Genomic DNA, 25964 nt, shown 5'->3' on the forward strand with positions numbered 1-25964 from the left:
CGTCTCTACCCAGACGACGTTGTCTCTTGAGTGGCCGTAGAGGAGCGCGCTTGATTAAGAAAGTGTCGGAATAAAACTAAAAAATACGTTACCTTGTGGAGCCCATCTCTCCTCATTGCTGATGGTTAGGGAGTCTTTGTTTAACATACATTTCGTGAAAGTGGCGTTGTAAAGAAACAGGGTTCGCTCATAAATGTAATCCCTTTTTTAAGAATGCCTTCAATTTTGGTCAACATAATTGTTTTCTTTGAGACATTTAAAGCACGGTGTAATTGAATTTACCTGGGCTTTCATATATATAATATTGTGTGAACACTACATTTGAACTGGTTTTCCATTAAAATAAAATCTAACGGTTAACAAATCTATCACCCCCCTTCTAACTAAACTATATTTGATTTTCATCCAAATATAATTTTAATGCGTGGACTGAGTTTAGTTTGCATTCCCCTGATGTTGTAGACCTAAGTGCAAATGTGTCCGTATTAAGTACTGACAAAATTTAAATGTAATTTTTCACCGCAGAACAAAAGAGCTTGCATTCACACCTCGAGTGCAAATTTCCTGTGGAATAGTTTTTCGAAACGATAATTAAATACCATTACAGAACACTTGTGTTGTGTGGGCCTGCGGGTAGTGTGTGTGTGCTCGCATCTACTCGGGCAGACACTAAAGATGTGAACGTGTGCGTGGTTTGTTTCAAGAGGCCGGTTGTGTGTGCAGTTTGCCTGGCTTGATGTAGCCATCTAGTGGCTTGTGCGTGCGCTTGCCTCGGCTAGTTCGGGTATGGCCACTGTGCGCCCTACTCCTCCCGCACACCCTCACTCCCCCTTCAGGGCTCCTCTGTTAGTCACCGCTCATTCCGCTGTTGTTGTGACACTTGAGCCAAGTGTTCAGTCACGGACAAATGTGACTCTTGGTGTGCCATGAAACCAGACTTGGGAGGGCCTGGTGATCAGTCGGGTGCAAGGATGACAATTTGCCAAAATATCCAGCTACTTTACGTGTTTGTGTAAAATTAACTTGTAAGGTCGTGCCCATGGCGACAGTTTTAGTCGGTGACAGAAGTACAACTTGACTATGAAGAAAGCCAAGTGAGTTTAAATCTGTAAACAATGCTGAGCCATGGCAACTTAGAATTTAACATGCACTTTTGAATGTTGTGTCATTGACTGCGCAACAACATTAATCATTACAATATACACCAAGGAGAGCAATGTATTATACATATTCGTTTGTTAATTAGGTCCCCTGATAATGCTTGTACAAGTTTTTATGAGAGCAACGTGAAATATTTGCCCTTGTGTTGGTAAAAGTACACCCTGATTCGTTCGCAGAAAATGCACACATTAATTAATGATTGAGTCTCACGTGAGCCCGATAACGTTCGAGTGCCCAAATTTGTGCAAAAAACGCGCCGTGTTTTAGGTCAACTTGCGGGCAGCCGTGCTGAGTTTTGGCCTTGGGGTTTTTTGTTGAGCAAGCGCAATGGGGGAAATATTTTGTAGGTGAGAGCGACCCGGCTGGTGACGCCTGGAACTGCAGCCGTGCTTGTGCACGGGCTGCCGATTTCTCCATCGCCTTACACCACTGCTGCCTGCTGCTGTGGTTCAGTATAGGCACCGGCCCCCATTAGTTTGTTGTCGGGGGAGATCTTGAATGGTTGGTTTGAAAGGGGATGTTTTGAAACAGCTCTCTGCTGTTTCCGTAGGTTTAAAGTCTGCACATCTGTAGAAAATACATTCTAGAGGATTTGCTGTGAGTTTTTTTTGTGAAAATAACTTAACGCTAGGTTAAGTTATTTTCAATTATTTGCCTCTGACAGGTGGAACAAAAACATCCATGCAAGCCAATGGAAATTATGAATATTTTTTTACTTAACGTGCATATTCTGTGCTTAAAATTAGAAAGTTAAATGGTTGTCCACTCTTGATTCCAATGTTCACCTCCCAAAAGTGGTAACTATTTTATTGACCCTAGGGGGATGAGTTGACCTCCTATAGCGACTTAAACTTGCCAACTCCATTGTGAATCATGAACTGTAAACATATCGAAGCTCTGATCTTATCCCAGAAAATGTAATTTGATGAATGGGAACCCCACTTTTATGATTTCGGGTGATAAGACGAAAATTTTGACGGTGCCACCTTTTGCATTTTGTGTTTTGTTGCGGTTTTAGGGGCTTTTCAGCATAACGGTTGGGGCAGCCCACCCCAAGCTAGCAGGTTCTGGACTGAACTCTCCCCCGCTGTCCATCACTCTCTCATCGAGGGGCCGAGGAGGATGCTGTAAGGATGATTGCATCAGAAGCCAGCGTTCAGCAGTGAGTAAAGCACGTGCTCGGGCTACCCGGCAAACTTAGTCCACGAAAGTGCCTTGTGGTTATGGAGAGGCAACCCCACGTACCAGACTTAGTTAAATATTTACAATGTAAATGTATACACACGCACGTTTGTAAACGTTGACTCAGTCACGTTGAGTACTGATTTCTAATAATAGCATGTAGTAATTGACTGGTTTTCTGTTTAGTTAATATTAATGCCAACACTTTGAGCCCGCAATAGGTTTCTATGTGTTGCGTTGATTTAATGCTGTTGGGCTGCTCGAAATGGCACTTGCTCGCTTGACATGAACTTAAGAGTTAAACTGTGCCGTTGCATTCGCTATTACGGTGATATTTACGTGAACACAATTGCAACAGCTATTACCCGATGACCACACTTGCGAGCATTTATAAGGCAGATTCATGTTCATTGTTCTCTCACGGCTCTTTGTGACGTACACCGCTAAGAGCAGTAGCAACCGCGCGCGTGCAAGGTTCAAATCATTAAGCGAGACCCGCGCCGGTACCTAGACCCCCACTCATGACTGGACCCACGCTCGTGCCGAGACCCGCACTCATAACTGGACCCACGCTTGTGACTGGACTCGCGCTCGTGCCGCACGTCACGGCTGCGTCGTCTCCCAACAGAGAGAGCGAGCCGTCGGTGCAGTCGGATGGGGAGCTGGAGGAGGAGGAGCCGCAGGACTCCCAGCCAGAATGGGCGGGCGCGGGGCGTGGTCGCAAGCGGGCAGGGCGGGGAGCCCGTGGCGGCACCGTGAGTGGCCCCTTTCACTCTTCCCTCTCACCCCACCACCTCCCGCGCTCTTCATCCGTCTGTCCCTCTCCCTCATTAGCTGGCACTCTCACCCCTACCGATACCCCCCCCCCTCCAATTTAACTGTTCCTACCCCTAACGCTTCAGCTGCTGGTTTCTAAAGCTCAGAGGCAACGCTACAAATTAAGTCACACTGTCACGTAACCCATTAATTAATATTCTTTGGTTATTTCGGTAAAGTCACGTAGATAGAAAAATAATTATAAAAAATAAAGTGAATGAAAATAAAATAAAACACTAATGTAGACTGTAGCCTGGTTCTTAATCGGAGTGAATGCAGCTGGCTCATACGAAATTGATTTCTCTAAGACGATGGTACTTTGCAAGCCTACTGGCTATTAACAAAGATTCATTCATGAAGCCATCCATATATACAGACACAGACACACTTTCAACCGAGAGGATGGTTATAAGCTCAGCAATCATTGGAAAGATGTCATTAACCACTTTGGGTCATGACTTGATTTGTGTGTTCTTGTCACCCTCCACCGTCAGCAGTGTGGGTGTGTGGAGCGAGGTGCAATGCTTTGATTTGTGTAGACCTACTGCCGGTGTCGGGGTTTTTTTCTCCTACATTAACATTAGCTGCCCCGCCCATCTCTAAACCTTTATAAACAGTTTGCCTTTAGAGGCTAACCCCCCTTTTCCTGATGACTACCTCTTGTGTTGCGATCAAAACGTCGTGGATTTTGTTTTTTTGTTCTTATTTTTATTTTATTTTTTATAACTGAAAGAACCTGAATAAGTCTACATTATAGACTGCCAGTACACTCACTCAGGTTAAGAACCAGGCTGCAGTCTACATTATAGAGAGCCAGTGCACACACCAAGGTTAAGAACTAGCCTATAGTCTACATTAGTGTTTTTAAAATTATTATTTAAATTGTATTACTTTTTATTCACTTTATTTTTTATTACCGTGAGTTAAAGTACATGACTGAAACCAAGCCTACTCTATTAGTAACTGCATTAAGTACATGCAACCCACACTGCTGTTGCAGGAATCATACAGGTTAATGATGCTATCGCATAGAGTCTGCTTGCTTGTGTGCCTTTGTGTGTATATCCATTGAGTGATGTGCCTTCACAACTTAAATGTATATTACATTAAACGCGATCATCAGCATTTATTTTGACGGGGTGGTGCTTTGGCGGAATACAGGCACCGAAACGCGCGCGTGGTCGGGGAGGCGGCCGTGGCCGAGGGGGGGTTGGGGGGGGCCCCATCGGACGGGGTGGTTCCACGATGGGCCCCCAGGGCCGGGCCAACGGCGTCCACCAGCAGCCACAGAACGGCGAGGTGGAGGCCGTCACGCTCTTCGAGGTCGTCAAGCTGGGCAAGAGCGCCATGCAGGTAATTGCCCGTGATCGCCACCCCACACAACATTCTACTAGAATGTTTACATTTCTTTGTCGACTGACGACCGGCAGAGTTTTTGCCAAGTGTAGAGTTAATTGAGTCATTTTCTTAGCTAAGTCGACGAAAGCAGGCGAACTTTTAGTCCGTTAGCTCAGAGTTATTAAATGTTGGTGTAGTGGGTAGGAGCAATTTATTGTTCCTTTCGTTCACTTGATCCCCCCCCCCCCTTTCCATTCCCTTAAAATATTGTTAGATTAGCCGCCAAATATATGAACGAGCAGCTAGCACGTGACCATCCATCCGTCTGTCTCTCCAGCCAGCAACTTTTTTTTATTTAAGTGAAAGTACCCATCGTTGAACGACGGTCCTCTGCCACCCCCAATATCCCCACCTCCACACCCAATGGGTATTCCCCACCACCCCCTCCCGCACGTGCCACCCCCAAGGCCCCCCCTCCACCCGGATATTCTCGCAGTCGCCCCCCACCCGCGCCCCCCCCCCCCCCCCCATCTGGCCATTCTGAACGCACGTTAAGCAGCGTGTAGCCAGCCAGCTAGGCAGCCAGCCAGCAACATTTTTTGTAATATACAGTAGTATGATATAGGCAATTACCATACTTGGTCTTTCTCAGCAGTCTCTAATAACGTCACTCAATCATCTTAATCTGTTTGATTTCTTTTTCTCGTAATAAATACACTTTATTGACATTCCTGAAAAATTATTTCACAACGAAATGAAAGCAGCTTGTAAACCTGCAGGCCACCACTGGAGTGTGGTAGCGAAAGACGTCTATAGTGGAATTCCTCTTTTTCATTGATGGTTATGAGGGATATTGCCCCTGAACTTGGAATATGATGATCTAGTACGATTACACAAGGTTGAACACTCATCATAGACAATTAATTATTTGGTAATGGATGATTGCTCATCTTAGGAATGTTGTTACACAAAGCAGCCTTGGCTCAAAGTAAGAGTGGAATGAGTCAACCGCAATTACACCATTTGCACTCTTAAAGCAACAATGGAGTTGACTCTGCTGCTATATATACTGTGAAGAATTGTAAGTTAATGAGGGGTCGGTCTGGTGTGTTAGGAATGTAAAAATGGTCCAACATTAATGCAGAATGCCCATAGAAGTCAATAAAAATGTGAATTTAGTTTGTTGGTTATTGAATGATGACTTCATAAAATCTTCGAACTGTATGCCATAGATGTTTGATGATGTCAAGTATCGGCGGCGTTGTGTGAGATGTTGGAATTGGCACAAGCTGAGAGTGTTTACAGTCTCAGAAATTGACAAATTTGTCTCGGTTGCGCAACGGTGTCCCAGGTCTCGCCCATGTAATATAAATAAACATAATCAGTTTATTGATTGATTGCCTTAGGGAAGCATGACATTACATTAAACACTGCCCATATAATGCCCTTAACCCTTGTTGTCTGTGCCTTTGCTTGAAAATGCATCTGTATTCAGTCTGTGGTGGATGACTGGATCGAGTCGTACAAGCAGGATCGGGACAGTGCCCTGCTTGACCTAATCAACTTCTTTATCCAGTGCTCCGGCTGCAAAGGTCGGTAACATTCACGAATCTTTTTAGTCGTCCATAGCTGAAAATATTAGTTTATGCCGGGTAATTTTGGGCTGGGCCCGTAAAAGTGTTTTGTTTGTTGGATTTTGGGCTTGGTTTAATCAAATATGCCACAGTTTATCAGGTCTAAGTTAAACATAACATTTGGTAGTGGACACTTTTCTGTCATCATATGACCCTATGAACCCAGCCAAGTCCAGGCTCTACTGTTCTATAGGTACACTGTCAGAATGAGATGTAATTAATAGGTATGGACACGTTTTGTATCAATAAAAAAACTGCATCTTTTGTCATGTTTGCTGCGTTTTGTGACACTGAATTTTATTCTTTAGGTGTTGTTACTGCGGAAATGTTCAGGAATATGCAAAATGCTGAAATTATTCGGAAGATGACAGAAGAGTTTGACGAGGTATGATTTAAAGTCATGTTTTTGGGTGGTGGTGGTGTGACAGAGTACCGAAGTTAAAATTGTAATATTGTGAGTTTAAGGATCCAAATTTGCATGACTTGGAATTCCAAAGCACCTTACAAATAATCAGGGCAAAAAAAACAAAATGACAATGAATGAGGGATGTCACCGGGGGATAAACGACATCCCGTGCATTCACACGAGCTAGCAATTGGCACTGGAAACCCGAGCATCAGCCCGGAGTCCCGGAAAAGTCCAACAAGATAACAGGGCAGAGGGGGGCCCTCGGTCGACAGTGCTGGCACCCCACTTTATCACCACCACCCACCTCCACCAATCACCAACCCATGCCCCACGATGTAACAGCAGTACCAGCACTTCCCCGAGAACAGCGGCAGGGTCCCGGTGGTGCCCCTGTGCCGTGATGTAATATTGGGGTAGCAATTATTTACATGAGAATAGATTTTTCCCCTTTTATCTGGCAACAAAACAGGTGTTAGGTTGTTAAAACACCAAACTGAAACCTTTTACAAGGAATTATGTCTGCATTAACCACAATACTGTGGTCAATATGCAAACAAAAAACATACTCTGATAATATATGTATTGTTCATAATCAACGATTTTTGGGTTTAGATCGCGTTATTTATAAATGTGTCGTAACCCTCCACCACCCGACACGGCCAATCAGTAAAAAAAGTGTCACGTTGACAAAAGACAAATAGTTTACTGCTTTAGCCCACCGGTGTGTTGAATATATGTATTGTCTTATTTACATATTGAGTGAATAAAATGAGTACCAAGTTGTGGTTTTCCTTGGGAAAGATTGGTCTCTTTTAGTATGTATAATTTATATAATTTGCTAAATACCACAAGCAGAAAAAAGCACCGCCCAATGCTCGTTTGAGTATGGGTATGCCCACTCTTGAATGATTTTTTTTCTCAAAATAATGTAATGAATCTGCCACTCATGGATGTGGAGGAACGTGAATGTTTATTCAATTACGTGACCTTGAGCCATGAATACGATGCGGCTTGCCTGATGAACAGGACAGTGGAGACTATCCACTCACCATGACGGGGCCGCAGTGGAAGAAGTTCAAGTCAAACTTCTGCGAGTTCATCGGTGTGCTCGTTCGGCAATGCCAGTACAGCGTCATCTACGATGAGTACATGATGGATACGGTCATCTCGTTGCTCGCCGGCCTCTCGGACTCGCAGGTTCGGGCGTTCCGGCACACGAGCACGCTGGCCGGTAGGTGGGCTTTGCTGTGCTTGTGCGAGGTGGTGGGCTTGGATAATAATAAATTATAACCTCCATTTTATTAAGAGTGATTCCTCAATTCCTTAACCCGTATTGTCTAAAGGATCGTTCAGCGTTATTGATGCTTATCACAAGTGGACTAAACCATACCGCTTATGGGTTGAAAATGAAGCAATATGCTTGAATTTTTAAGTTTTTGATGAAACACTCTTATGAATAAACCATTTGAAGTACTCTTTCTGAGGGGGAGTGCGCTGGGAATTACTGCATTGTGTACAACTCATTTGAGTTTTAATGTTGGGTGGCTCCTGACTGGCATTGCCTTAAGTGCATCTTATGTAACTGGTGTAGTCATTGATACATTTTGGCTAAAGTTTAATTTCAAGATTGTTATGTTAATAATCAATCTTAATTGTCCTCATTTTCTAACTTATTGATCGGAATTATAACATGTATATTAATAATTACATTCATAAGCATCCTAATTGTATTAACTATTTGTGTTTTAAATTATAAATCATCAAAGCAATTAACTCTTCTATTGTGGACAATAACTGAATGTGAAAATAAATCACTCTGGCACTTGGAGATGGTAATGATGTGGAGACCGTTGTCACCACTGCTAATGATGGTTATGTTATTGTGGTGCGGTGGTACTGAGAGCATTACGCTGTGCTGACGCTGGCAATTTACAGCCATGAAGCTGATGACGGCATTGGTGAACGTGGCGCTGAATCTGAGCATCAACCTGGACAACACGCAGCGGCAGTACGAGGCAGAACGGAACAAGAACATTGGAAAGCGTGCCAGCGAGAAGCTGGAGCTGCTCATGCAGAAGAGGAAAGAGGTAGGGTGTTGCTTGGTGTTTTTATCGACAACAATAGTTTTATTATGCTCCATCAATTTCCATGTTCTTTACTGTCGTAGTTTATTGTTAATTGCATGTCTTAACCATCTGTTACATTCGTGGGTATTTTTCCAGTTTGTTCCACACATTCCTGAAAGTGCTGAAATTGTTCGTTCATATTTATTTTTACTAAATATGTCATGTATGTATGAACTTCTTTTGCACCATACGTAGCCACCCATGCTAATCGGAGGTGCATGGAAGGATAACAAACTAAACACAAAAAAATCAGTTCTATAGAAATTCGCTTTCAATCTAGATGATTTAAAAGTGCATAGCTCTTTCATCATGAATTCAATCAAAAAAGCATAAACGTGTCTTTTACATCCAGCACCTGGGTTTTTTCTTTTCTTCCACAGTTACAAGAGAACCAGGACGAGATCGAGAACATGATGAATGCAATCTTCAAGGGCGTGTTTGTACACAGATACAGGTATTTTTAGCTGTGGTAATGAAATGGCGGAAAGTTGTGTTACATAAAAACACTGGGCAATAATGCACGCTGAGCAAGTGTCTCTGACTTCGTAAAGCTCAATTTTACGTGACGTACATCATGCTGTCATGCTGTGCGTGCCAAATAACATTTTCATATGCATATCGTGGCAAAAAAAGCATAATGAAAATAAAATCTCACCCAGGGGGCTTTTAAAACAGATGGTATCTCGTGCAATACGCCTCTTCCTGTAGCATTGGCAGTGCTACTTTGACAATATGATTGTCCTAAATCAGTGGCTACAGCACGTGGCGGCAGCTTTTTTCCCCTCGCCACCTCATTTATTTATTTATTTCACGGGGCCATTGATCCGACGCTTTTGATGTCCTAGTAATAAATAAGCCTCAGTGGGGAACAATCATTTGTGGCAAATAGCCAGCGCTGTAAAGCTGTCTCCGCGAAGCGCTCTAAAGTACAGGCCGCAATTCCACCACTGCCGGCGGCGGCGTTGTGAAACGGCTCCATTTTTATTACGACTGTTATTGCTTAGCATGTAACTATTCAACCGCTTACCGCCCAGCACCGTTGACACGATTTGGAGTCAAGATTCGATTTGAGCCTCAATGTCTTGTGCAGTCACGTGCGGTCTCGTCTGTAATGTCTAAATTGTATTGTCGCCTTTATTCTGCCTCGTTCGATTTTATTCTGAGCGTTAGTTTAAAGTAATTATTTCAAAAAAATCGCCTACATTCAGGAAAATAGATGTTTATACACCATTCGATGCATCTCATGTATGCCTTAGAAGACATTTGAATTGCTCAATTGTTAACGTGTGCCTAGTTTTGTGCAAGGTACGCACGGTGGAACGGGCATTCTCTGAGCGCATGTGTTGGTGCGTGGGGAACAGGGATGCGATTGCGGAGATCCGTGCCGTGTGCATGGAAGAGATCGGAGTGTGGATGAAGTGCTACAGCGAGGCCTTTCTCAACGACTCTTATCTCAAATACGTTGGGTGGACGTTGCACGACAAGGCAAGGAGCACGGCGTTGTGACGGCAGCATTCTACGATTGTTTCGTGTTCATCGCCAACGACGTCTCACTCGTGTTGTTTACTTCAGATTGGCCCATAGAGTGTCTCTCACCCATTTACACCAACTTCTCACGGGGTTATAATAGACTCGTCACAGTATTTGAGAAAGTAAATATTCACATTGTATTTTAGTAATTGTAAATTGGGATTTGGTTTTTGGATCACTGGTGAATGCTGGCCAAGAGTCTTTTTTTTTCATTAGCGCAATATTTTAACGTGAATCCATACTTGTGCATAGCTTACACTAAAGTTCTGAAATCCGTGCTTGTTAGTAATACAATGTGCATTATTGTTTAGTAAATTTTTTAACATCCAATAGTGCCTCTGGTGGTGTAGTGGGGATTTACACCTTTGCAACATATTTTACATGAGCAGCATATAATTAAATAATGATATACAGCACTGTGATGTAAAATATGTTATAAATGTACATTAATTACCATACAAGTGTTAAAGTACTGCTTTAATATAATGGTTAATATATTCTATTATGAAGTGCTAATTTATTAATTGTAAAGCAAGCCATTCGAATAATGCATTTTATATTTTTTATTGCCAAAATACATGGTATGTTTTGATGAAATTTTACAAAAAAAATGTGTTCATTGCTCACAAAGTACAACACAAGCACATGTACTCGATCTGTGCATTTCATGTTTTCAGTAATTTTCAGTAATTTTCAGTGCTCTGCTTTTGTGTAGCTGAGGAGAAAAATGTCCCCCCTGTTTTTGGGCACACCTTGGTTTGAGGCCAGGGTTGAGGGTATTCTCAGGCAGCCCTCTGCCTGAAACCCTGTGGGTCCAGCGCTTCAAGCATGGCTTATGGGACAATTGTGCCATGGAAGACAGCTCTTGCTGGTGTCCTTGTGAACACACAATCTACCCATCTCCCACGACTGGTCTAATGAGGTCCTTGTGGCACCGTGTTGGCAGCTCAAATATTCCTCCGCCTTGCTTGATCCTTAACCTCCCGGGTCAGCTGCTTGTAGTTTAAGCCCATTGAGTCCGCGATGTTCTGAATCCAAGTATTCTGAATCTGCTGATGTGCCCAAGGAACTGTAGTTTTTTTTTATTAATGGTGACTAGAAGCAATTCTGTCCTTTCTGTTTTTTAAATATGATCCATACGTATAACAGACACTTGTGTATTATTTATGGGATTCCTAGCAAATTGTCAGTTCTAATGAGCACTCCATCTCTTAATAGGTGGGAAGCGTGAGTGAAAGGAGCAAAGTTTGTGGCTATAGTGTGATGGCTGAGGCGTGTGTGTGTGTGTGCGTGCGTGTGTGCGTGTGTGCGTGTGTGCGTGTGTGTATTGCAGCAAGGAGAGGTGCGACTGAAGTGCCTCACCACCCTGCAGGGCCTCTACAGCAGCAAGGAGCTCACAGCAAAACTGGAGCTTTTCACCAACCGGTTCAAGGTATCTACACGCCCCTTGCTTTGGATATGCCACCGTGGAAATAATAAACAATGAAAGAAAGATGTTGAGCAAGAGATTGAAAGGAAGCTTGGTTTGGTCTTGCTTTTCATTACATAGAAACTGAATGTATTTTTTTTTACTCTAAACAACTGCATTGTAAAGCCATCAAGTGAATCTATTGTTTTTTTTGCCACGCAGGACCGGATAGTGTCGATGACACTCGACAAAGAGTACGATGTCGCCGTGCAGGCAATCAAGCTCCTCACCCTTATCCTACAGTGAGTCACACCTGCATCCTGCCGTATCTTAGGCTGTAACCTTTGAGAGATAGGTGACAAAGAAGTTGCATTCGGAGCCTGGAAATTGAGGTAATAAATAACTGGAGAAAACGGTGGAACTGTGGTGTGAAAGTTTTAAATGGTTTGCGATAATGGTGGCTTCATTCATTACACTGTTGCGTAAATAAAAAAAAATTCTTACAATTCCAGTTGCGCATATCAGTGCCTGGTCATGACGCAGATTTCCATTTGGAACTGTTACAGAAAGCAGTGAATTAACCCAACTTCTGGAAAGATTGTTGAAAAAAATAGATATGTTCTTCCTTCATTCACCTCTTATCTGTCCTAAGGTGGGCATGGGGGGGACATCTGATCGCAATTCATTCTAAAGAGGTGTTCTTCACCAGAAACAGTTTTGGTCCTCGGAGTTGACAAGTTCTAAGACCATTAACTCACGAGACTTGGGGAACCTGCTTTAATCATTGGTGGCTGAAACCCTGATTGGAATGCAGGATATTAATGACGCCATTGGCGCTCATTCCCCCAGGGAAAGAATCTTTGTTTCGAGCAGCAAACGTTTGTTTTAGTTAGGGCTGGGGGTTTATGGTGAGGATTACTTTGTTTAAAAAAAGAGTAGTACAAATATTCAGAAGGGGAATTAAGATTTCTTTCCGGGGTAATAAATGTTTTGGGAGAATATTTATTATCGGGCCCCCAGCTCGGTGCTTAGACATGGCATGAGCTCGCTAAACCACCAGGCCAATTCCTGTTTGCTCATAATTTGTTACAATGAGAGATGTACGAGGAATTACCCCTGTTTCAGCTGAGACGTATATACCACTCCCCCCCCCCCCCCCCCCGGCCTTGCCTGCAGGACAAGCAGCGAGGAGGTGCTTTCGAACGAGGATTGTGAGAATGTGTACCACCTCGTCTACTCGGCCCACAGGCCTGTCGCTGTCGCAGCTGGAGAGTTCCTCCACCGCAAGTAAGGGCCCTTGACAGCACGACGCATTACCCACGTGCACTCGCGTACCAGCTACCGTTCACGTAAAGACGCGAACTTCCAAGCACATTGCTTTGAACTACCAGGTACACAATGGGACCGCGTGCGTCATTGCTGCTGTACAGCGGAATATGTAGATGATTCCTCAGGGGCCTTACCGTTACTGCTCGACCAATTTCAACAAAACGGGTGTCATTTGAAGGCTTGTGTAGTTAATGCGAACGAGGTCAAAAGCAAATAATTAATTTATGCCGATTGGCTCTTGAGAATTGAGCATATCCGGCATGGTGCTGTTTATCAACTTTACCGTTTGCAGTAGCCTGTTTAAACCATAGCCATATGCCGTTGGGTTGTATGGAGCAGCTCGTTGGTTGGACGGTGGGGTGGGGGGGCAGTGACGAGATAAAATATACCCATGAGTGTTGAATCTCGATGGGATTCCGACTCCTATTAAATAAGTTTCAAATATATAATCGCGTAATAAAAAATAACCACCAATTGTCTGCCTTATTTACAAATTGCCATTTTTTTCTCATATGTCGAGCACACATTGTCAGTGGCGTGTCGTCAGTTGCAGCCTTGATGGATTCATGTGCCTGAGAGAATGGAAATGTATTTTGCGTGTCGAACAAATATTCAATAATTCGCAGAAAGTGTAATCTTCCTACTATTTGCAATGGCACTCTTTTGCATGAGTATGAGCAAGTGGTGTTTGCCAATAAGAAGGCATAATGATCATAGGGATGCAATGCCTCTTTATTATGCATTAGTATCCTAGCTTAATGTACCACAACCTACTTTTGTTCTGAACACAAGCCCTCAAAGCGCACCGCCTGGGATCCCGAGGCTCGTTGGAGAGAGCACCCTGGGACGATGCCAATGTCCCTGAACAAGCACTTCATCGTAAAACCCACAGACAAATCCGCCAGTTTCAATCTCCTTCACAAAAAATTGCCTGCCTATAATCGCATCATAACGTAATACGGCAGATGCGGCTATCTTCTGCATCGGGGGACAATTAAGAAGAGCACACAAAACACGGTCCAACATTGTTACACACCACTGCCCCCTCTCCGATCACTGTTAAGCCCCAGCGCGCAGTGCCTGCTGGTATTGACGGTGTGCGCGAGGCGAGATGTGGCATTGCCTACAGGAGACCAGCAGGTGTCAGCACTTTTCTGCAATCGTCTGTCTGCCAGCAGAGGGCACCCTTAGCAGGGTCCACCCAACCCCGGCCCCATCCACAGATCCTTAAATAAACAGTTGTTTTTGTTTCCACGTTTAGATAGAAAAAGAAATACAATTAAATTAATAAATTGAAAATAATAAAAGCAAAAAACCATTAAAAAAATTGAAATAGTCAAATTAAATAAAAATAAATATGTAATAAATTGCATAAAATAAAAACCACGACGTTTTGATCGCAACATAAGCGGCCGAAACGTTGTGAGTTTTTGCTTTTATTATTTTCCATTTTTTTTATTATTGAAAGTTTTTTATTTTTTGTTTTCTATCTACGTGATTTTACCGAAAGACCCAAAGAATATGAATTATTGCAGTCACGAAAGCTTTAAGTCAAGATTTAGTGGTACCAATTTGCTCATTTAGGCAAAATAAGGGCGAATTGATACACTGTTTGATTGTAACGTTGGTGCCTATCCCATGCACACGTGATCAGCAGCTTCCACACATTCGATACACACCACCAAGTTTTCCACCTCTGGTAGCCATTGGCAAGTAAAGGACCTGATCTGAGCCACGGAATCTGCCCATGGGGAACCACACGCGTGTGTGTGTGTGCGTGCATGTGTGTGTCTGTGCAGGCTGTTCAGCAGGCACGACCCAGAGGCAGAGGAGGCGCTGGCCAAGAGAAGAGGGCGGAGGAGTCCAAACGGCAACCTCATCAAAACCCTCGTCTTTTTCTTCCTTGAAAGCGAGGTGCGCTTTGCCAGCAAAGAAAATAGTTTTCTTCTCATAGTTTTTTATATGCGTGCTGTATTAGCATCGTAGTCAAATCAATATTTCCTATGCAACTATAACAGGATTTTCTCAGAAGATAATATTTCAGAACCACTTGTGAAGTCACTTCAGTTATCCATGCAAATTGACACACCTTTTATTATGCCCTGCGAAGAGTATTGTGGCATTCTAATATAACAGAAAGTTTCAATTATCAAAGCTGGAAAAATGCCAAGCTAAGTATCAAAGCAAACGTAATTATTGATTACGATGACTGAAGTTATTGATGACTGGTCTTTAACCATTATCTCACGACACCTGAGAACCCAGTTGAATCGTGGGTGGCTGAAACCTGGATTCTACGTTGGCATCATAGTTGTGTTATAACACGGACCATGAAGCCACCTCCACACGCAAGTTCTAATAAAGAGCACATTCACAGCCACTCTGCATATGGGAAGATAAAAAAAAACATTCTATTATAGGCAAAATATAATATGTAAATATCAGCGGATATCAACCAAACTATGTGTGGGGGCATAAAGGATTGTCCTGACATCCGACGACTCTAAAATGGTTCTATAAGTCTATACGCGCTGTCGGTGCTATGTCTGTGAATGTGCAGGGTGGCACAGTTGTAACACTGGTACCTCGCAGCAGGAATATTCTGGGTTTTATTCCTGACTCGGGCACCTTTTTGTGTTCTACATGGGGTTTATCCCCAAGTACTCGGGTTTCCTCGAATAGTAAAAAAACATACAATATAACTGGAGTTCGCCATACACGCCAATGCTAAAAGTTACCTGCAAAATACTCGCAAGGATTACACATGGCAACACCGCCCCCGACTGCGAAACACTTGACAGACCCCTCCCAAAAACCAGTCTTAAGACTTGGTGATCTATCATCGGTAAACAAGTATAATACATACGTTTTGTAGTTGCTGTTTTATTACATAATATCAATGTGGCATGATATATTTCTTATTCCATTCTATTTCTTTTGCATTGCCCCTGCTTTTGTAGTTATTCACACTCCGTGTCAGAAAATAGCAGGAGCTTGAACTTCAACCAGTGTGAACTGCAGTTGTATGCAGTGGACTGGCTTAAAACATTTAAATCCAAACACAAACATTATTGGATCCGGCTCTTGGCAGCATCGTGAGCCTCTAACCTCAACTCCCAGCGCACTTACAGAGTTCATTAAGAGTGACCAGATAAGGGGATTGAACCTGTGTTTGGCGATGTCGATGACATTCTGACCATAGTGCCTCTCCACCGCCTCAGTTGCACGACCATGCCGCCTACCTGGTGGACAGCCTGTGGGATTGCGCTGCCGAGCTGCTCAAGGACTGGGAAGGCATGACGGAGCTGCTCCTTGCAGAGCCCACGCAAGGGGAAGAAGGTGAGGCCAAGAGAATACACATCAGTGGACACCCAGAGCTTCACTTCTCATTGAATATTTTCTGGGTCGCCGGTAGACCGGGATGTGACACGTGATTAGTAGCCACAGCCATAACACACCTCTGATTAGCACGATTGGCTACGTACGGTGCAAAATAAGTTCAACATGCATGCATAACCAGAGGTATATTGGAGGTGGTGTGCTGGGTGTGAAATTCTTTTCTGGGTTATGGACCCAGCCACACACAGCTGAAGTGGAATCCTGTGCGAACCCACCCACCTTACCCGATTGGCTCGCAAATGTAGTGAGATGAAAGATTACAAATATTCTGTGGTTTTTAATATAGATCTTCTGATGGTAACACTGCAACATGTTTTCAGAGTGCTGCTTTCTGTATGGCAAATGATGTTGGAGGCTTCAAAGAGATTCATGTTTTGACCACAGGTATAGGTCATGACTTGTGTAACCAATGAAGAAGGGATGTTGTTTTCGAGGTACAACGATAATCAAATGCATCTGCTGGCAAGAGTAGACCACTTTGCATGAGTTGTAGCCAATTTCTGTAATGTAAACCGTGGTTCCCCCACTCGTACGTGATTTATGTGCATTTTGAGTCTTCACTTGTGCCCTGACCGTGTCTGGTTTTGCCATCTTCCATTATTTCTTCACCAGCCTTGACCGAGAGACAGGAGAGCGCTCTGATAGAGATCTTGCTGTGTACCATTCGGCAAGCGGTGGAGTGCCACCCACCCGTTGGGCGAGGAACCACAAAACGGGTGAGTGGACGTCTGGTGGGTGTGTCGCGCCAGCCTTGCTGCATGTCAGTTCCCTGGCTACGTCCATGGCTGTGTTTTTGAATAAGCGTCTTTGTGGGTGCCATGTCAGCAAGGTGGCATAGTGGGATGATGGGTTGCAAAGGCTCAGTCGACATGAACACTGCAGTGCATTGTACATGGTTTAGTTGGGGTTTTACGACATGTTGATACGGCGTTTACATGCATAATATTTTCAGTCGGTGTCATTTGTAAAGCGAAATGACCAAAATGCAGGTATTAATGCATTGCAAAGATCTGAAGCGTTTTGTTCTGGAATTTGTGTATTTTTTTAAGAAACTGAATTATTTTTGCATGTGAAATTTTCAGATCCTGACGGCAAAAGAGAAGAAGACGCAATTGGACGACCGCACAAAGCTGACGGAGCACTTCATTGTTGTTCTTCCACAGCTGCTCGCCAAGGTGACTCGCACTCGCCTACGCCGCCGAGCTGATGTAGGAAGGATGCAGTCAGGCAAACAAATAGTTCTTCCATCGCACATATGTACCCAGGCTGCGTCCCAGACTTTCTGACATGTTTGTATACTTCTCATTGATGGTCAACCCATATCTACGACCTTCAGGATATAAATGCATAGTTGCATAACCTTGGTTATTATATGACAAAAACCTAACGTTTGTCGAACAACCTCTTCCGCAGTACGCCGTCGACGCAGAGAAAGTAACGAATCTACTACAGATCCCGCAGTATTTTGACCTCGAGATCTACAGCACAGGGAGGTTGGAAAAGGTCAGTGTGCATATGAAAACATTTCAATGGCTTGTTTTTATAAAATCTCGTTCTGCACAGAGGGGTTTATGATGTACATATTTTCAAATGTTAATACGAATGAACCCGAGTATTGCATGAATAACCACTTTTCACATACTCTGTACTCAGAATAAAATTCCTTACACACGGGAGGCTAGGCTTTAAAATACAAGTCGGAAATACGTGACCAAAATTCTTCCGGAAAATTTTCCATCGTACTGTTTGCTTCAATAACTTCTGCACGAGAGCTGTGCGCACATTGCATCCCACATCTGCAATGCCTCCCATCTGATTGCAGCACTTGGAAGCGCTGCTGAAGCAGGTGCACGAGATTGTGGAGAAGCACGTGGAGGCCGACGTGCTGGAGACGTGCAGCAAGACCTTCCAGGCGCTCTGCAGCGAGGAGTTCGCCATCCACAACCGCGTGGACATCGCCCTCTCGCAGCTCATTGACCAGCAGGTGGACAAGTTCAACCACCTCGTGGACGACATCGTGCAGGAGGTGGGTCCATTTTAAACGAGCGATGGGATGCCTTGTAGTTGCGGAGCGTTTACTTGGCCTCTTAGCCAAGCCTGAAATGTTTATTTTTAACAGATAAATAAAACACGTTTTTGTGAATGTAGCACCCACCCATTCTGTACGCTGTATGACCAAAATCACTCTGAAAGCATCTGATCTGGGTCAGATCTTGGTAGCAAATTAGGATTGAGCCTGGATAGTGCTTTGTCGGGAGACCACCAAGCACAAGTCACTACTGAAGGCTGTAGGAATATGTGGCACAGGGCAGTGCAGAAAAAGACTTTGTCGTACTGTACCTCTATGCTATTTACCTTCAACCTGCACTGACCAGGGTGGGAAAGTATGGACAATAAACTCCTGTGACCCACACGGTATGGGGGGAAACCTTCTTCCAGCAGCGGATCAACAGTGGGTCTGTACTTGCATTCTCCACAGGGCGAAGAACCGGACGATGAAGAGATCTACAGCATCCAGGCGACGCTGAAGAGAATAACAGCCTTTCACAAGTGGGTCGTTGCAGACGGCAATGCTTAAACTGCGTGACACTTTGGCTCAACATCCTGATACCAAATAGTTCTAATCAGCAGCCAGATTGCAGATGGAGTCTAAGCACTCATTAAAGCGGAACCAATCAAACTTGTTGGCTGTTGATACTGGTGCTGGCGAGCTGTCGTAATACTAGTATTCATAGCATATCCTGCCAGGTTTTTGTCAGCTCCCAATCCGATAATTGCGCGTTAAATTGTTGGATGAGGAGCGAGTTTACTCAGCCCTTCATTTGTTTGTGGTTAATAAAATGAATACCGCTTTGTAGGAAGTCGGGGGAGCTTTCCTGTTGAGTGCGCTGCCCCTGCCCTAAGAATGTGGGAACATCCACGAATGTTACAGGGCTCTAAATGATGTTGCCGTACTCGCATTTGAGCAGGAAACTATTTGATTTTTTTTAATTAACCGTGGTTCTAATCCACTACTGCCTCGGCTGTCTCACACTTAATTAAACATTTCTGGAAAATGTTCTTCAAGGAGCAGTTTTCTTTTTAAAAGTCTACTTTTGGTTAAATGTATTCAATAGTAGTATTTTCTCATTTCAGCCTGGCAACTGTGTGACGGCTCAGCTTCTTAGTCTGTCAAAGGAAAAATATAATGGAAATGCAGACTCTCTTTTCCTGCGTTATTAACATATTAAACAAAATGGGTCCAATGCTCTATTTAAATTGCCATTTGTTGGTCTTTATGCAAGTTGCATGAATTTATTCTGACTCCTCTTGCACTTGGTAGCGCGCACGACCTGACTCGCTGGGACCTCTTTGGGAGCTGCTATAAGCTCCTGAGGACAGGAATTGAGAGTGGAGATATCCCTGAACAGGTATGTATGCGTCTGTGACACAGTCCAGCCAATTACTCATCACAACGCAATGATAATGTCGCATAAAATAAGGTGCAACCAATGAAAACAAAGGCTGTTCCCGGGTTGTCTGATGAGTTTAAAGCTCCGTTTATGAGAAATAATCTTCAAAGTTCGGGTTGGATCCTCCCATCGCAGTGTTCCATGTTATTGATGTTTTAAAACTTGTGATATGGCCTCACAGTGACATCGCAAGAGTGCCGTAATTACACTCATGGTCTTTACTTTTAACACTCTCAACACCAAAGTTTCAAACTCATGTTGGATAGTCTGGAACATGTACCTTTCAGTGTGTTTTTACAAGATGAGAGCTGTGGCTTCTGTTGTCGATTTAAACACGTATTGATTGCGTAGGCAGTGGTGTATAAATGCGTTTAACACAATCCTCACCACCTTCACGAACACTGCCTTATAATAATTGAACATGTACCATTGCCCTCTATTTTTGTAATAAAACAATGTTAGTGACGACAAGTTTCATTTTTCATCTTCCTTCACAGCACCAACTCGCCTCGCTTCGTTAAAGTCCGGTGATTGGCCTCTAGCACACTTAACCTTATTAACACATGTGGAATTGGCTATGACATTAATTTCAAATGTTATTGAAGACTTGTATTTTCAGTATCGACTCTTGTTCAATCTTAGACCACCTGCTTTTGATCGACCCGCGATCTCCGTCCGTCTCCAGACTGTCGTGTTTCTCGTTACACTGCACTGGTGCGTGCTTTGTTGTTTCCTGCTGCAGGTGGTCGTACAAGCACTTCAGTGCCCGCACTATATCATCCTGTGGCAGCTGGCCAAGCTCTCGGAAGGCACGCCTACAAAGGTTAGTTTGTCGAGTTAAGATTGAGCACAATACGTGTCTCTAGTTGCTCCCCCTCTGGATATTGCCTTTCTCCTGTGTGTTATGAAGCTTTAAATGAAAAGGAAATACTGTCGATATAATCTTGAAGAGGAGGTTTGTGATTAGTGAAGCACATGCGCAGGATGGAGTAAGGAAAGTTTCCGAACGAGGCTTTGGATTCGGTACGCAATGGTCGATGACCAAATTCAAGACCTAAATCCAGATGGTGGAATAGTCGACCTTCGGGGTTGGGTGTTGATTTTGCAGCAGCTGTGGGATTTAGTAGAAGAAGAAGAAAGCCATGGTTAGGTATGGTGGAATTCGTGTCATTCGCGTTGATAGCCTCTTTACCTCTACTATTACGGTGTAAAACCTTTCCACTGTGAAAGATTATGCATTTAATTTTGTTCATTCATCTGTTCATTCAACTCATTTTCAATCTACATTATTGCTACTTCTCAAAATAATGTTAAGTCCGTGTTTGCTGAGCCACTGACTCATTGGAAAGGCTTTTAATTTCAAAACACATGTCCTGAAGTTTTGTGTAATGATTTTTGTAACCATAATTTATCAACGCAGATAGCATCCTTGTTATTAATGCCTCACCTGTACTGCATCATAGTTGATGCAAACTGAAGTTGTACTCTTAAATATTAGTTTAAACCCTTCATATCTGGCTTGTTCTCTGGGCTGTCCAGTAAAACCTTAATTCGTAGATTTTTCTTTTGCAAAATTAGATTCTTTGCAGTTTTATATTTGTATACCAGTTTAACTTTTGCGCCTTTTCCCTTCGACGATGTATTATTTGGCAACGTCACGTCATGGGGGAGAGGGGTACTTGTGCAGCGAATGAGTGGATTTTGGTCCCCGTGTACGCACCCAAGCCATTGTATCAGTTGTGCCACCATCTGCATGCTGAAGCTCTTACTTTTGTACTAAATGAGCCTTATTTGTGGTGTGTTTATTGTGGTGTCTAAGCGTCAGGTGAGTGGAGGAAGTGAGAGACAGGGTAAAAGGCAGAAAAAAGTGATGAATTTAGCTCAAAAAGTAGTCCTCATTCTGACTTTCTCTCCAATAACATCAACATCATTATCACAACCCCATCATCATATAAGGCAAATAAAACTTCCAAATTTACAGTAATTTAGTGATGTTTTTAAATTATATCTTGTATTATTTGTGTTTATCCATTTGTATTATACATTTAATTTTAGTATGTGGATGTTATATATGTGTAATATACTGGATTAATGTTATTAAACATTTTAATTTTTCCCATATGATCAGTCTTACATGGGAACCCTTTTCCCGTAAAAACATTGTATCTACATTTGCAAATTCTATTTTCGCGCACATTTTAAAAAAACAGAACCCTCCCGAATGTTCTTGGTTCTTTCGGTAAATAACCAAGAAGATGAATCCTTGCAAAGCTTTAAATCGAAACCTCCCGAATGTGTCCAAGGCCTTGCCGTATTGACAAGTGCGTTTCTGTGTATTGTTTTCCAGGATGAGTTTGTGACTCTGAAAAAGCAAGTGAAGGTTTTCTGCCAGCTTTGTCAGCACTACCTCACCAGCGTCAACATGGCAGTCAAGGAGCAGGTAGGGGGGATCAACCAGAAACTACGGGAAAAGTGGCTTACCTGCATTTTCCATACAAGCCATTAATTTAATGTATTATCTAAGTAAAAAATATAAACGTGCCAAAGTGATTATAAAAAAAAAAACCTTACAAATTATATTGCACAGAATTTGATTTGGAAACAATCAGTTCCAATCAACCTACCCACTTTGTATATTTTTATTTCCAATAGTTTAAACACTAACTTTTGCATGCTTGTTGAAAAATATACCGGCTGTCCAGAAATAGAGGGATCGCACAGAAACCTTTCGAGATATTGTGTTCCAATTACATACGGCCTCATCTCTTTGATATCATAATATGCGAATTATTTTTACTTAGTTTCAGCCTGCACATACATTCACTTGATGGGTTTTTTTCACCGTGGCCAGCTATTGCGGCCATAAATAGTGAAATGGCACGGACTCTTCTGGATGTTATAACGATTGTTACCGTGTCTGCGCCCCCTCCTTCCCTGCTTTCCAACCTCCCCACGGCCCCGCGACCCCCCACTTCTTGCACGGCAGGCGTTCACGCTTCTGTGCGACATGCTGATGATCTTCAGCCATCAGATGGTGTCCGGCGGGCAGGAGGCACTGCAGCCGCTCGTCTACAACCCCGACGCGTCGTTGCAGGCCGAGCTGCTCAGCTTTGTCATGGACCACGTCTTCATCGAGCAGGACGACGAGAGCATGGGTACATGCCAGCGGAGAAAGGAACATTCGGCTACCCCTGGCGGCAGCGTTGTGGGACATGTGCCCAGCCCTTTACGTGTTTGATAGGTTTGTGCCAGCTTACTCGCTGGCTACTTGCAGCGTCGAGAGCTGACGGCTGTATGCAGGCTGTGTCTCATATCTGTTCCTTGCCTTGTGATGCACCGTCTGCTGCTATATACGCGAGGCTCTTGATAGAACCTGTGGTGACATTCACTGTGAGCGCAGACTCCTGGTTTGACATCACAATATGGCAAGGGTCTGTTTGTCAGTGTTAATAAAATAAAATAACATTCTGATCCTTCAGCCTATGGTCTTTCTCGACCAATGTTTTCGAGCAGCATTTAACCTCTTTAGTCTTGTAAGAAGACAAAAGTGTGCACATGCCACGATAAAGCTTAAACATTAATCGGATAACATGCTATACTTCTTGACACGACCTGTAGCTCAAGGCCTCAGTACAAAGTTGGGAGATGTTTTTTTTTTATCGGCCAAAACTTAACACAGGGAGACACTCGGCACAATCATTACTTTTTTTGTATTTAGTTGTCCTTCCCCGCACCTCCGATTAGCACGGTTGGCTACGTACGGTGCAAAAGAAGTTCAGCGTACATACATTGCGATGATGTTGCCAATGATGATACTGGTGGATTGACAGCAGGTTGTGTTTTAAAACCACCTAGATGGCGATGAAGAGGATGAGGCAAACAAAATCGAGGCACTGCACAAGCGGAGGAACTTGCTGGCTGGCTTCTGCAAGCTTATCGTCTACAACGTGGTGGACATGACTGCAGGCGCGGACATCTTCAAGCACTACATGAAGGTGAATGCATGTCCCACGCCTTTCTCATCTCGTTTCAATACCTGCAAGAGTGTAGTGCCTAGTAGCTGCAGAGTTATTTGGTTACTTATCAAGAAATTGCGATTTACCTTCATATACAGAGGCATTGGAAGCAGAATATTTACAAGTTTGTTTTACTATACTCGAGCAACCATTGGGTGGTGGACATCTCCATTGGTGGTCCTGAGTACCATTTATTCCACATTCCAACTGCAGGGCCAGTCTGCGTATGATGATCACTGTTGACTTTCCAACAAATTTGGATTAATTTATTCGACTGAAACGATGATGCACTGAGTCAACACCCGGCCGAGATATGAACTTGTCATCTTCACACTGTGACTTCAACGCTGTAACCACGTAACAACCTGGCAAGCATAATTCTAGTTGTTAAAAATGTTAATCCTGTTACATATTTCTTGTTTTTAAGTAAAAAAAAAACTGCAAATGACACTCAATTTATGTGCTCTGTTCATGCCGTCCTGTGCAGTATTACAATGACTACGGAGATATCATCAAGGAAACTCTGAGCAAGACGAGACAAAATGACAAAATCCAGTGTGCCAAAACGCTCATCCTCAGCCTACAACAGGTAAGAATTTCATGTTGAATCAACATTACAGTGCTCCCTCCTTCTTAGTCAATTCCTATTTGTCGTGGGCCATATGCACCCTCTGCTATTCACGCTAGGAAAATCGATTGGAATATAAATACGTTTTACCTTATCCAGCTTTAGATTTTTTTTCAGGATGCGTGTATCTCCTGCTCAGTTGACAGGCGCAGTGGTTCCATTTACCACCTTAGCGCAATCTGATGTAGCCTGAAGGCGATAAACGACTCGATTGAATAAAACCACAACCATCGGTTCAGTAATCCTATTACAGAAACATGTTAAGTCTACCTGCTGGCCATTGATTCTCTGTACCCTCTTACGCCACCCCGTACCCATCGCCCTGCTCTGTGAACAGCTCTTTCACGAGCTGCTCCAAGAGATGGGCCACAACCTGGACCGGTCATCGGCAGCTTTCAACGGTGTCAAGGAGCTGGCACGGCGCTTCTCGCTCACCTTCGGTCTCGATCAGCAGAAGACGCGCGAGGCTGTGGCGGCATTGCACAAGTATGCACACATACACGGAGACGTATCTCCCGTGCGACCTTTTCTTCTACCCCCTTAACCACTGGCATATCGTAGCCGAGCCAGCGGAGAGCTCTCGCGGTATATGGGTGGTTTTCCCTGGCAATTTGGTGTGCCGAGCTGTGACCAAACTGTTACGCTGGCCTCACGAGACACCTGAATCTATCTCGGCGCAAAGAAGGGCCTGGAGTAAATTTAATGCCAAATTCATTGTGTGTGGCATCCGTCGGTACACTATGGGAACACAGCATTCCGATTAGGGTTCAACTGATCCTATAATCCACACAAATGAGGCAATTAACACTTGAACTCGATACTGTTAACTTGTTATAAATGTGCTTTGCTCTACTGCTTACTGAGGCACGTCGCCCACCTCTCCAGGTGGATGTGTTTCTTTTAAAAAAGACTTTCTTCCTCAATCTTCCCACGCTATCGTAGTTGTCTCCAGCGGTGTTGAATTGTTGAATCACTGCCGACTATCTCGGTTTGCCATGTTGATTGCAGGGACGGCATAGACTACGCGTTCAAGGACCTAAACCCAAACGGACCAGCCTACCCGCCGCTCAACCTCCCCTTCCTCGATGTGCTCAGCGAGTTCTCGTCCAAGCTGCTGCGGCAGGACAAGCGCACCCTGTAAGTGACCCACCCACATCTCCTCCTCGCCATCGTCATCGCCACTGCCACCGTCGTTGGCTGCTGTGCATATTCTGTGCATGGCTCACCTTGTGTGGTTATTAAAAAAGCAGGAATCTTCTCAAAAGAGCCTTGATGGTTCCCTGATGTTTTCCTGAGTAAATAAAGGAATTGATATATCAACTGATGAGTTCAATGTCATTGACTGAAACACATTATTTTGTAACGTTGATTTAATCTTCTGCAATATATTACCAGTTTGTCACAATCAATTTGGCTACATGGCATTGATTACTCATAAATGTGAAACTGATATTTGGCAAATAAAAGATCAACAGCCGTTCACAATAATATTTACCCAGGAAAGCCTCGCTGAATTTGAAGATTTTGAAGCAGACA

General features: G+C 43.6%; 1 protein-coding gene across 2 annotated transcripts in view; it reads left to right on the top strand.

The window, feature by feature from the left end:
• Nucleotides 1–25964, top strand: part of LOC144946979 (cohesin subunit SA-2-like) — a 45760-nt gene that overhangs the window by 13948 nt on the left and 5848 nt on the right. Inside the window, exons 2-29 of one of the 2 annotated variants that reach the window (XM_078876060.1) lie at nucleotides 2180–2323; nucleotides 2972–3098; nucleotides 4321–4338; nucleotides 4387–4512; nucleotides 5993–6089; nucleotides 6440–6516; nucleotides 7567–7771; nucleotides 8476–8627; nucleotides 9047–9120; nucleotides 10028–10151; nucleotides 11530–11628; nucleotides 11827–11906; nucleotides 12781–12891; nucleotides 14733–14847; nucleotides 16155–16272; nucleotides 16945–17048; nucleotides 17415–17507; nucleotides 17746–17835; nucleotides 18155–18358; nucleotides 18812–18882; nucleotides 19655–19742; nucleotides 20527–20607; nucleotides 22132–22224; nucleotides 22771–22939; nucleotides 23640–23779; nucleotides 24288–24389; nucleotides 24766–24914; nucleotides 25437–25565. In XM_078876060.1, the coding sequence (XP_078732186.1) occupies nucleotides 2295–2323; nucleotides 2972–3098; nucleotides 4321–4338; nucleotides 4387–4512; nucleotides 5993–6089; nucleotides 6440–6516; nucleotides 7567–7771; nucleotides 8476–8627; nucleotides 9047–9120; nucleotides 10028–10151; nucleotides 11530–11628; nucleotides 11827–11906; nucleotides 12781–12891; nucleotides 14733–14847; nucleotides 16155–16272; nucleotides 16945–17048; nucleotides 17415–17507; nucleotides 17746–17835; nucleotides 18155–18358; nucleotides 18812–18882; nucleotides 19655–19742; nucleotides 20527–20607; nucleotides 22132–22224; nucleotides 22771–22939; nucleotides 23640–23779; nucleotides 24288–24389; nucleotides 24766–24914; nucleotides 25437–25565 (3065 nt within the window). In that variant the 5' untranslated portion in view covers nucleotides 2180–2294. Of the gene's footprint in view, nucleotides 1–2179; nucleotides 2324–2971; nucleotides 3099–4320; nucleotides 4513–5992; nucleotides 6090–6439; nucleotides 6517–7566; nucleotides 7772–8475; nucleotides 8628–9046; nucleotides 9121–10027; nucleotides 10152–11529; nucleotides 11629–11826; nucleotides 11907–12780; nucleotides 12892–14732; nucleotides 14848–16154; nucleotides 16273–16944; nucleotides 17049–17414; nucleotides 17508–17745; nucleotides 17836–18154; nucleotides 18359–18811; nucleotides 18883–19654; nucleotides 19743–20526; nucleotides 20608–22131; nucleotides 22225–22770; nucleotides 22940–23639; nucleotides 23780–24287; nucleotides 24390–24765; nucleotides 24915–25436; nucleotides 25566–25964 lie in introns of both variants that reach the window. The other variant, XM_078876059.1, reaches the window with a different exon arrangement.

The sequence above is a fragment of the Lampetra fluviatilis genome, chromosome 43, assembly GCF_964198595.1.
Source record: "Lampetra fluviatilis chromosome 43, kcLamFluv1.1, whole genome shotgun sequence".
Lineage (NCBI taxonomy): Eukaryota > Metazoa > Chordata > Hyperoartia > Petromyzontiformes > Petromyzontidae > Lampetra > Lampetra fluviatilis.